Source organism: Argentina anserina, chromosome 6 (genome assembly GCF_933775445.1).
Source record: "Argentina anserina chromosome 6, drPotAnse1.1, whole genome shotgun sequence".
NCBI classification, from domain to species: domain Eukaryota; kingdom Viridiplantae; phylum Streptophyta; class Magnoliopsida; order Rosales; family Rosaceae; genus Argentina; species Argentina anserina.
This window is the reverse complement of record NC_065877.1, coordinates 3308293-3319008: the sequence shown is the minus strand read 5'-3', so window position 1 is coordinate 3319008 and position 10716 is coordinate 3308293. Positions and strand designations below refer to the sequence as shown.

At 37.8% G+C, this 10716-nt stretch overlaps 2 protein-coding genes, 1 long non-coding RNA gene and 1 other non-coding gene across 4 annotated transcripts; 2 read left to right on the top strand and 2 right to left on the bottom strand.

Moving 5' to 3' along the window:
• Positions 1 to 226: 226 nt before the first annotated feature.
• LOC126800950 (F-box protein CPR1-like) lies at positions 227 to 1820 on the bottom strand. Its single transcript, XM_050528382.1, has 2 exons — positions 1734 to 1820; positions 227 to 1619 (listed from the first exon to the last, which is right to left on the bottom strand). Exon 2 carries the CDS (start codon positions 1613 to 1615, stop codon positions 227 to 229), a length of 1389 nt encoding a protein of 462 aa, XP_050384339.1. The 5' UTR covers positions 1616 to 1619; positions 1734 to 1820.
• Positions 1821 to 4954: 3134 nt separating this feature from the next.
• Positions 4955 to 5654, top strand: LOC126800461 (uncharacterized). The gene is made up of 3 exons (XR_007672716.1): positions 4955 to 5045; positions 5152 to 5377; positions 5520 to 5654. It is a non-coding gene; the product is annotated as an uncharacterized LOC126800461 (long non-coding RNA).
• Positions 5655 to 7606: 1952 nt separating this feature from the next.
• LOC126799277 (uncharacterized) lies at positions 7607 to 10444 on the bottom strand. The gene is made up of 10 exons (XM_050526442.1): positions 10330 to 10444; positions 10132 to 10215; positions 9972 to 9999; positions 9791 to 9873; positions 9152 to 9184; positions 8750 to 8828; positions 8610 to 8662; positions 8290 to 8350; positions 8082 to 8164; positions 7607 to 7956 (listed from the first exon to the last, which is right to left on the bottom strand). The coding sequence occupies exons 1-10, from the start codon at positions 10342 to 10344 to the stop codon at positions 7867 to 7869; spliced, it is 609 nt and encodes a 202-aa protein (XP_050382399.1). The 5' UTR covers positions 10345 to 10444; the 3' UTR covers positions 7607 to 7866.
• A 97-nt stretch (positions 10445 to 10541) lies between these two features.
• TRNAP-CGG (transfer RNA proline (anticodon CGG)) lies at positions 10542 to 10613 on the top strand. The gene has a single exon. It is a non-coding gene; the product is annotated as a tRNA-Pro (tRNA).
• The last annotated feature ends 103 nt before the right edge of the window (positions 10614 to 10716 follow it).

The following is a 10716-nucleotide window of genomic DNA, read 5'->3' as shown; positions in this document are numbered from 1 at the left end:
CTCTAGAAATCCAAAATTTTGTTTTTCTCAATAATCATGAGATGTTTATTAAATGGAAAGAAAACAACAACCATAAAAGGTTATGTTTGGCTACGATTTCATATCTTAAAGGTCGAAATGGGAAAATGTGGCAAATCCACAATTTTTGGGTTGCAAAACCCATGATATAGTTAGAACAGATACAATGAAACTTAATAACCTGCTTGCCTCACCAGCTCATTCAAATTCAATCAAAGTCTGGCCTCACATGATTGGTGATTGGAACGACACTGTTCACATATGCAATACCACAAAAAGGGTAAAAAGTGGGTCTAGCGGGTGGAAGAGAATTTGGAACACTTTGAATCGGAAGACACTTGACGTTTTTGGTACTGAGGTTATAGCAGACAATAGATCCATTCTTTCCAACCCCAAGAATTTCGTTGCTCTTCCAAAATGCCAATATCTTTCGAGGTAAGCTGTAAGGAAAGTATTTCTGTTTATAATCAAAGGTTAACTGCTTTGTCCAAGCACCCTTGGCATTGCCGCAATCATTCATCACCCACATCGTAGCTTTGTGGCCATGGACAAAATGCAAGCCAAAAAGAGCAACAGACTCATTCCACACTGTAAGATGCAATGAAAGGTAACTATCAAAACCCCTGCATTCCAGTAGCTCATATGGTAATAGAATATCATGAAAAACCTCACTGCTAGTATCAAATGAAATGATTGCTTGCCCGATGCGTTCTTCCTCTTCTTTATGAGTCTCAAATTGACAGAAGAATTCCTTTTGTTGTTCATATCCCGTCCAATAACACATTCCCTTGAAATAGAGCTGAAATTTTTCAGGCCAAAGGTAAGTAGTTTCCCTTTCCAAAGAAACAGTCTTGATCTCTCTCCAAGAATCGGTTTGCAGGGTGTATACTACTGCTTTAGGAGGATGAACAATCACATGTCCAAGATAGTATTTTGGATCACCATAATATTTGGAACCTGAAAATCCAATGTCAATAACTTTGAAATCTTTTGATTTAGTATCATAGCCAAACCCCATGGTTTCACAAAGTAGATATATTCCACGAAGATAAGCGTTTTCTTCTACCATACGGCTGTGCGGTACCTTGGACCAATCGGGAAGGAATGGCTCCTCAGGAAGGAATTTAAATTCCTGAATTGCAGGATTCCATAGACACACCTCACTAGGTTTAGCTAGCCTCCGATGATAATCTACTAAAGCTAGACAAACAATTCCATCACAATGGCCTATTATCTGAAGTGACTCGACTACCCTGGTAGGGATAGTGAGGTCTTCCACACCAGATAGATTAGTGCTAAGCTCATCATTGTCATCAGAAAAATGAAGTAATGAGAACACCATTTCAGGCTCTTTAGTGTTTGTATCCTTAAAGACTAAACGCTTGATTAGGGCACAAGCATAGGAGCTGCTGTGTTTGGCAATGGTGAGGTGCTTGGCTACGAACCTGGGGCTGGTGATGAGATGGTACCACCATTTAGAGACGCACTTGAATCGCATAAGAGATTTGGGAGGCAAAGTTGATAGGATTTGTTCCACCACCTCTTGCTCGATATTTTTTCCAGACACTATCAATTCTGCTACCTCTGAATCCTTCATTCTACTACAAACTCGAGCGAAAACGAAATCATGATAAAAATTACTGAATTACACGAAGAAGAAGAACAACAACAACAATAGAGTACGGATACCAATTGGATAAAAGATTTTTTATTACCTTAGTCCTCACAAGCGAGGGAGACCGAGTAGGCGAGAAGTTGGACAGGAGAATGAGCGAGCGAGAGAGCTGCAGCAGTGATTTTGGGATTTGTGATGAGAATTAGGTTTAGGGGTTTCTGTTTATTTTTCCTTTTGTAATTTCAAATTAATAATGAGTACCAATTTACTTCTTATACCAAGTCAGATGGTACATGCCAAAATGGTGCTAACTGCTCCATATCATGCAAGATGCATCCGTTCTTTAGGAAATTTCTATTGACATTGTTTTTAAGAATTCTTGAGAAAAACTTGTACGTATTGATTGAAAAAATAATAATAATACATCAAGATCTTCGTCATTCCCTGTTTACCACTGTAATAACCCGATTTTTTTCTGAACGACTTAATGGATTGATTTTAAATTTATAAATTTTGTGAAACTCATTAAACGTAATTGTGTCGCCTTGCGACGTCGAAAATCGAAAACAAAAACGTTCTCGGAACGTTTATTTAGAAAAATGTTACGTTCCGCGACGTGAATATCAACTTTTATTCCGTCGCTCGATTGTAAAAACTTCCTTCATGAAAGTTGTAGAGCTCGTCGATACGAGTTTGTGGACACATCATGCGTTCGATCGGACGTCAGACGCGAAGGTTATTAACGACAGAAGTTAGTTTCTGATTTAGAAAAGGGTATAAAAGGAAAAATTGAAGGATTAGGGTTTCCATTTTCGGAAACCCTTCACCCCGCCTCCCTTTCCCACTTTCTCTCTCTTCTCTCTCATTCTCTCTCCCCAATCACCCTCTCTCCCTCACTCTCGAAACCACACCGGCGATCTCCGCTCTAGGCCACCGTGCCTCTCACCGCCAACTCCTAGAGCACCGCAGGGACCTCCGCAGTCGACCCCTAGCCCGGTACACCTCACCTCGCCGCCGCAACCTTCCTCGCGATAGATCGAAGCACTGGGACTGCTTCCGCCGAGCTCCTCCGTCGATGTCGTGCTCATGGCAAGCACGCCTCCACCCCTCCCCATCTCTGGAGCCCTCCACGATGATGGTCGAACCTCGAGTCGCCGCGCGCCCACACCTCTGCTCGATTGATGATGTCGGCTCCTCAAGCTCTCCCGACGACGATTCAAGGGCTCCACCGTGAGATCTAGGTACGAATTGGATGCGATTGATGTTTGTGAATGATTTTGGTTGAATTTGGGTTGGAATTGTGGAGATCGGAGGAGGATTGGATGAAGGCTGATACCGCCGCCTTAGGCGGCGCGTGAGGTAGCGTGGAGGAGGTGAGGAGCGGCGTGATGCCGCAGGAAGGTAGAGGAGAGGGTGAGGAGGAGAAATTGGGCGGCGGTGGCGTGCTACGCGCCGGATTTAGGCTCGTCGCGTGGGCCCCACGTGCGGCGGCGGATGAACAGTGATTCGACACAGTAAATTGGTAAACTTTATTTTTACGACGGTGAATGTAAAAATGTGATTTACGTAGGGTAAATGTAAATTTTATTTTACATACAGTAAATGTAAATGTAAATTACTTTCAGTAAATGTAAAAAGTAATTTCAGAAGGGTAATTCAGTAATTTTTATTTACTGAGACAATATTTACATTTGAATAGTATTCATACGTACATGAATACGTAACAGTATGTGCACGTACAGAAATACGTAATGGATGTGTATTTGTACAGTAATACGGGAATAGTGAATAGTACTCAGTGAATAGTATCAAGTGAACAGTGAATTCGTAAAACCAGAAATTGCTGAACAATAACATATTATTACTATTTCGGCATTTAAAGATTTACGTAACGATTCTAAATTCTTTTCTTATCTTTTCAAGGTGATCGATAAATCAAGGAAATGAATTACCTTCGGAAATCGTGGAATTACGCTCGAGTTGATAAAGTGAGTAAAATCTCACTTATTTACGAATCTACCCTTGCAGAGATTCAAGATTATGCAAAGTATTGTTTATGAAATATAACATGTATATGATATAGTGGATTATATATATATATATTGTATAAATGGTAGATAGGTACATATATATATAATTCGCTATATTATATATTGTTAGGATTTCGTTTGTGAATATGATCACGGTGGTGATGAGAATTATATATTGAGCATGTGATTTGATTTGTACAATCCCGGTGCACCAATTCGATGGTGTAGGGGATATTTCCGCAGGTGTCGATTAGTGGGAATCGAAGAACAACTCTGAGGACTCGAAGTCGTTCACTTCCCAGCTTGTGGTGAAGATGTATTGTGGATTAGCGTGAGAGTTTGTGAGGAATATTACATTTCCATTTTATGTACTATTGATTTATAAATTGGTTTGTAATAATTGGTTGTCTGAGTTGTATAATAAACTCAGTAATGATCCGCTGTTGCATTTTAAATGATTTCAATTTCATTGAAATTGTTTTGGTGTTTCACGATTTTGAAATTTTGAGTTTTTATACTTGAAATTTTGGGGTCGTTACAACCACATGTTCAGATACTCAAGAATGAAGGTCTTCTTCTTCTCAATTATCCTACATAGCGTAGTAGATTCATTGGTGCATGCTCTTCATGCTTTCGAATTAAATGTTAACTTTGTTGTAAATGCTATTGCTATGTGACAGTTCGATCATGACAGCACATACAGGATGATTTTCAAATAGGTACCAATAGTACTTGTTTGATAGGTTTGCACTAAACAAATAACATGCCTAAAATGTTACATCTGCAGGACAACCACAACATGAAACCAGTATAGAATATAGATTGCTTAAAAGATAAAGCAAAAGAATTGTTATTTTAACAAATGACACATTTAGTTCTAGGTTTTTACACCCAAAATGGTAATGTTCAAAGACTAACTACAAAGTTGGTGGCTTCCATTACCAACTTCACTCTTTACAAGTCCATTTGTCCCCAACCATTTTCTGCTATAACTAGCTCAAACCACCAACCTATCTCTCTTCCTTTTGGGTTACCAAAGTAAAGTGGCAGAATCTCATGCCTTATTAAAGAAATAAAAGACCATACACTTCCCCTATACTACTTTCAAGAATCAGTTTCACATAGCTTCACCATTATAATGACTTTCTTTGTTTTCTCTCCAATACACAAGTTCCTTGGCTTCACTTTTTTTCTCACTGTTGTATTATGCTGCTTCTCAGGTTAGATTATTTTTGTCCCACCGTCTGCTAACTGTATTCTAATTTTTTTTCCGAAAGGCTTGATAATCATCGTATGATGTTCTGGTATATATGGTAGGTTATGCAGCAGACAACCCGGGGGAAAGGTTTTTTTATGCCTTAACATGCTTCAGCAATAAGTTTGTGAGTCCAAAGTCTAAACTATATATGCACTCAGTTTCCAAAATTGTCTTTCTTTTGGATAATGTCAGTTGATTATGAGATGTAATTTTAAGTTAATAACCTGCAGATTTATTCTGATTGTGACGAAGCATATCGATTGAATGAAAGTGGAAACCTTAATGTGCCTCCTGATGCACTTGATTTGTTCTGCCATGGACCTTGTCTTGCTGAGACACAGCAAGTGCTGAAGTGAGTTGACAGCATGTTATCGACCTTCATTTTCAATAATAAGGCTAGAGTACCAGATATAAGAGGTATCCTCCATGAAGGTTGCAGCTATACCAGCCAAAGAGGTAATCTACATAACAAGATAACATGTGTAAACTAAATTAAGAGTTTGACAACGTACATGCATGTCAGATTTCTAGCAAGAAAACATACATTAGCAAATATAAAAATTACAACTTATACATGTAACTTTCATCGATCGTGTAGGGAACTTCAATGGTTTTGGACCTTTCGGGGAGTATATACAAGGCGAAAATGCTGCAGCAGAGCTACCAAAGTTAGTCAGCTTATTCACAATCTTATGTATTACAGGATGTTGTCTCTTCTTTATCTTTTGGTGACTGACTTTCATCTGTCATATATATGATGATACTTCAAGTTAAAACCACACAATAGATACTTCTCATATGTAAAGATGCGTGTACCAATTTGTTATTTGTGTATGGCTTTCTGGCTTTACATGAATTGTCTGAACAAATGGCCATATATTTTAATAGTAAGAACTGTGAGATTGTAAATTTGTAATAGATACTTCTTCTAGAGACATGCGTACCAGATTATGATATGTATGGCGCCGGCTTTCATGGCTTTACATGAAATCTCAGAAGATTTGACCATGGATGTTAAGATCGTTAGCAACTTCTGGCCTACAATCAACCATAATATCAATTCGTTTGATTTTCATATCCGAGGATGCAGATCTAATTTCTTAACTTTCAATCAAATTATTAGAGAAATTTTTGCAAGAGATGTTTGAGATAAAATCACAAAATGATTATATAAGATTATAAGGTAACAAACAAACTTATATATCGCCGAGAATATGATCATAAATGAATTAATTAAGGAAATGGAAGACATAATAGTATGTTTTGTGAGTTAATGAGGAGAAATTTTTGTTAGTGGGCACAGGATTTTTTGTGATTACCATTTCGATTCTTTCCAACTTCAACCTCCGGCTTTTGCATGGACATTAATTGCCTTTGATAATCTCTCGTCCTCAGAAGAAACAAACACATAAAATTTTGAATCTAGTAATTGAAAGCAATCATAATAAATAATACGCGGAATCCTTTGATCTTGTCTATTCAAAATAGCCGAAGTTTAGGGTATGATCAAGAAAGATGTGGCGTACAGAAGATTCTACAATTAATTGATTTTTAGGCTTAGTTTAGCTGTGTCGAAACAAACATAACCACAATATATATGATATCCAAGAACTTGATCATCACCACCGTGGAGTTTTACTACCATGTCTTGCTTAATCCCAAAATCAGATGATAACAAGCTTCCCAAATCTCCTAAGAAGGATTGGAAGCACTTGCTACGTATATTCAAATCCTTCAAGAACAGTGATGACTACCACAACCATTATTATCAATACCATGTTCATTTTGATGACTACAAGAAGCGGCAGCGTCACGGCAGTGGGGCAATGAAATCATCACCAATTGTAGCAACAACTGTGCATGAGCAGACTGCTGCTGCGGCTGCACGAGCTTTTACCATAACAAGAGAAAGAGTTCGTGTTCATCATTGTAGCAAAGATGGACATCGAAATCAGAATACCTCGAGAGATGATGACGAAAATGGGGAGGGTGTTGATGCTGATTGTGAGGAGTTTATAGAGCGGTTCCGTGATTCGTTGAAGCTTGAGAGGCTGATCTCTGCTGAGAAAGAGTTTCGAGACATGCTGGATCGAAGTGCTTAGGGTTTTGGGAGATGCATAGAACAATAGGCTTTAGCTAGAATTTATAAAACTAGCACCTTCTTGAAGACTATGCTGATCAACCACTCTATGGACCTGCAAATTAGGATTTATTTTAGCAAGTGCATCTGTTGCTTTACAATATCAAAACTCAAAGCTTCTGGTCCTGTGTATTTCCCTGGATAGTTTATTTTGTTCAATTTGTAGTCCCTCTGATTGATAAGTTCTGTGTAATTTTTTCTAGACACGAGAACTGCTTTCAGAGTATGCAACTTATTTGTTGAAATAACACTATTACAGAATAAATATTTTGTTCTTTGGTTTATGCTATTCGACTCTGCAGTGTAAAAGTATTTGATAACTTCCTGCCACAAACCCTGAATCTAGAATTTGATCTGACTAATGATTTCAATTTGCAGACGTAAACTCGTAAACCTACGCAAATATCATCAAAACATATCAGATCACAGTCAAGTTTCTGATGCAGTAAGACTGTCATGGTACTACAATACTTGGACTGTAGATGAGGCTTTGATGAGTGCATGTACACTAAACAGTTTTCTTCCTGCTTGGTTGCTCATGAGTAGGGAATTATTGTAGTATTCAATTTGCGATGAAACAAATATAACACCATAGTTCTAAATTCCAATCCATCATTGATTTTAGTAAAAAGAAATGAATGAGGACCAGATCCAATTCATATTTCCATAAAACCACTAGCAGTGAAGTATGCAAGACGTTGAAGTTCATAAAGTTACATTTTGTACAAGTTACAAAACCTCAATCCGTAAAATTGACTGATGAAGAAAATAACGTCAGTAGAGATGAAGATTGAATTGGCAGAGATTATTTCTTGGATGAACCAAATCCACCAAATCCCATCATTGCTGCAACGTCAGGGTCGATATCAATTTCCTCCTCACCTACCTTCTCTTTCTGTACCAAGAGAGAAGATTGAAGAGAGTTATTACAAGAAGGCAAAAAAAATTTGCAAGTAATAGCATGATATTAACTCTCCAAATCAGCCAAACAAAGATTAAAAGTACAAGAATTCTACCAACCTTCTTCTCTTTCTTCTTTTCTCGACGCTGTCGCTTCCTTTCTTCTTCCTCTTGCTGCTGCTTCAAGATCCGCTCATCAAGATCTGAGAAAGAAAAGATTTGTTTAACTTTATAGTATTCGCCCCAATCATAAAATTACAATATTGGTTTAGGTGTCAAAAAAGTCTTAAAATGTACTCATTTGCTTCTCAGTGGTTCAATGTCTTACCTTGCTCAGTGAAGGGCAGATCAGTTTTACGCTTCTTCAGCTTTTCAAATCGACTCTGAACCTGCATACCATTAAATGAATTCACAGTTTAAAGATGCAATAATCATATTTTCAAAAAGCAAATATGTCCAATAACAAATAACAGACAAGAGAACTAATATAATTTCTACACGTTCTGTAGTTATCTTCTTAAATCACCAGAAAGTGGCATATATGTTCTGATTTTACTTTGCGGTAAGGAATGTCCCACATTTGGATTTCTGTGTATCTATTTTCAATCCATAAAAGCCATTCTCAATACATGAGTGATTCTAACTCACCTGTTCAAGAGATGCACGCTCTACCCGCATAGACATGCCCAAAGCTCTTTGATCTACAGCAATAAAAGAAATTATTATAAACCAACTACAAAAAGATAGCAAAGACAAAAAGAAAAGGCCTCTATCTGGATATTACATACGTTTTTTGCCATTGATATGATCCAAGTAATTTGCAGAATCTTTGACAACGCACTCACAAACTGGACAAAAGTATCCACCCTGAAAAGACATCAATCAATCACTAAGAGACATATGAAACAACATGCTGCATTAGAACAACAGATATTTTTCAATCTGACAACCAATATTTGCAATTCAACCTAAAAGATGACATTCCCCAAATAGTTGGTAGCATTTGCCTTGTATCAAAGTAAGACAAAATGTCTGTAATGTTTTTAAAAAAAAATTAGAGAGAGACTATTCAATGGTCGTAAAGAAAGGAAATAACCAAAAATACATAAATGAACACTGCGAACTAGAAAAAACAAGGACAATGGAAATCATATACTGCAAAGACCTTTGCAAACGTGGGAAAATTTTACCTGCTGGCTTAAAGGTGCTATTGGAGTAACAACCTGCAAAAAAACATTCAAGTAAAAGAAAGATCAGACATTGGTCCCTGATAAGCAGCATAATATACAATAAAAGAGGCTACAAAAACTTCTGAAGGAATGATTTATTTGAGGATTGTTTCTAAATATTGCTGTCCACTTCATTCATCAGATTTTTCCAGGCACGGCATCCTAAAGTCTACACTCTTCAACTTGGAAGACAAAAAACTAGACACAAACCATAATAAAACCTGGGAATATCCACTGCACCCACCTCTTCAAGTCTCTCATTATTATAAAGTGAAAAGAACTGAAACAATATATGAAAAATGTTTCCTAATGTACAATTTTTCCAACTCTGAATGATGAAAACTTCCGAATCCAACTATGTTCTGTATTCGAGAGATATACAACAGAAAACCTACAAGTTGTTCAAACAACCAGACAACCAGCTCCAGACTTATTTGTTTCTGCTAAGAGCTAAAACCAATACATCTACTGTCCTGAGCTCCCCAAACCCATTATAGTCGCATTGAAATCCTATTGAACTGCACACCGGTATCCCTGATAAACAGAAACCAAATAAACTGAAACTTTCTATTGAAAATTTTGGGGAACAATCTTGATTACCTGTGTTTTCCCCAAGCGAGATTCAAGGTCCACTTCATAATCCCTGTGCTTCAATGGCTTCCTCTGCACCGGAGGACCTTTCGCTGCACACGAGAAAAATCAAACACACAAACCAACTTCAATCTCCATCAAACAAACCAACACAAAGAGTCACCAAAACTAAAGATTCAGCAAGACTCACATTTCGACTTACGAGCTACCTCCTCTTCCTGAAACCACAATGCAAAACCCCCCAAATTAAACAGAGAAATCACATTACTAACAACTTAATCAATGCCATAAACAAAATGTACACGCTTGACAAAGTTCAAAAGCCACTAGGGTTTTGGGAAAGTAGAAACCTTTCGTTCACGCTCGCGGGCTTTCTCTGCGTACTCTTCAAGGTCGAATTTCCTTCTGTGAGTGTTATCCACTCCAGCAGCACCCTGCACCCAACAAATTCAAAACCCTAAAAATCAAAACTTTACCCTAATTAGGGCCAACTTGATTATTCTCAATGAGAAAAGAAGAAGCGAGGGTTGATTAAATGATGCACTTACACCAGTGCTGGCCATGGATACGTGATTCGAGCTTCGAGAGCTCAGCTGGATGTGGATCAATATCTCAGAGATTTTAGAGGTTTAGGGCTAGTTTTGCAGAAATAGGAATTTCGATTTCAGACAATTATATATGCTAAATAAGAGGAAGAAGAAGCTTAATAATGGTATAGTATAGGTTAATTAATTATAACCGGTAACAAAACAGCGAGATCGGGTGTTTGGTCTAGTGGTATGATTCTCGCTTCGGGTGCGAGAGGTCGCGAGTTCGATTCTCGCAACACCCCCACTGCAGCTCTGCCTGTTTATTATAGTTCTTTAAATTACGCGCGAGTTTTTTGTTTATTTGGGTTGTTTTGACTTTTGACTGCTACGTGTTTTTGGCAATAA

What these genes read in the sequence shown, in the direction of transcription:
- LOC126800950 (XM_050528382.1), bottom strand. Translation starts at nt 1,615, where the DNA reads ATGAAGGATTCAGAGGTAGCAGAATTGATAGTGTCTGGAAAAAATATC.
- LOC126799277 (XM_050526442.1), bottom strand. An exon ending in GGTAGCTCGTAAGTCGAAAT is followed by an intron (nt 9,874 to 9,971) that starts GTGAGTCTTGCT and finishes TCTCGTGTGCAG; the next exon opens with CGAAAGGTCCTCCGGTGCAG. An exon ending in AGCGTGCATCTCTTGAACAG is followed by an intron (nt 8,351 to 8,609) that starts GTGAGTTAGAAT and finishes AATGGTATGCAG; the next exon opens with GTTCAGAGTCGATTTGAAAA.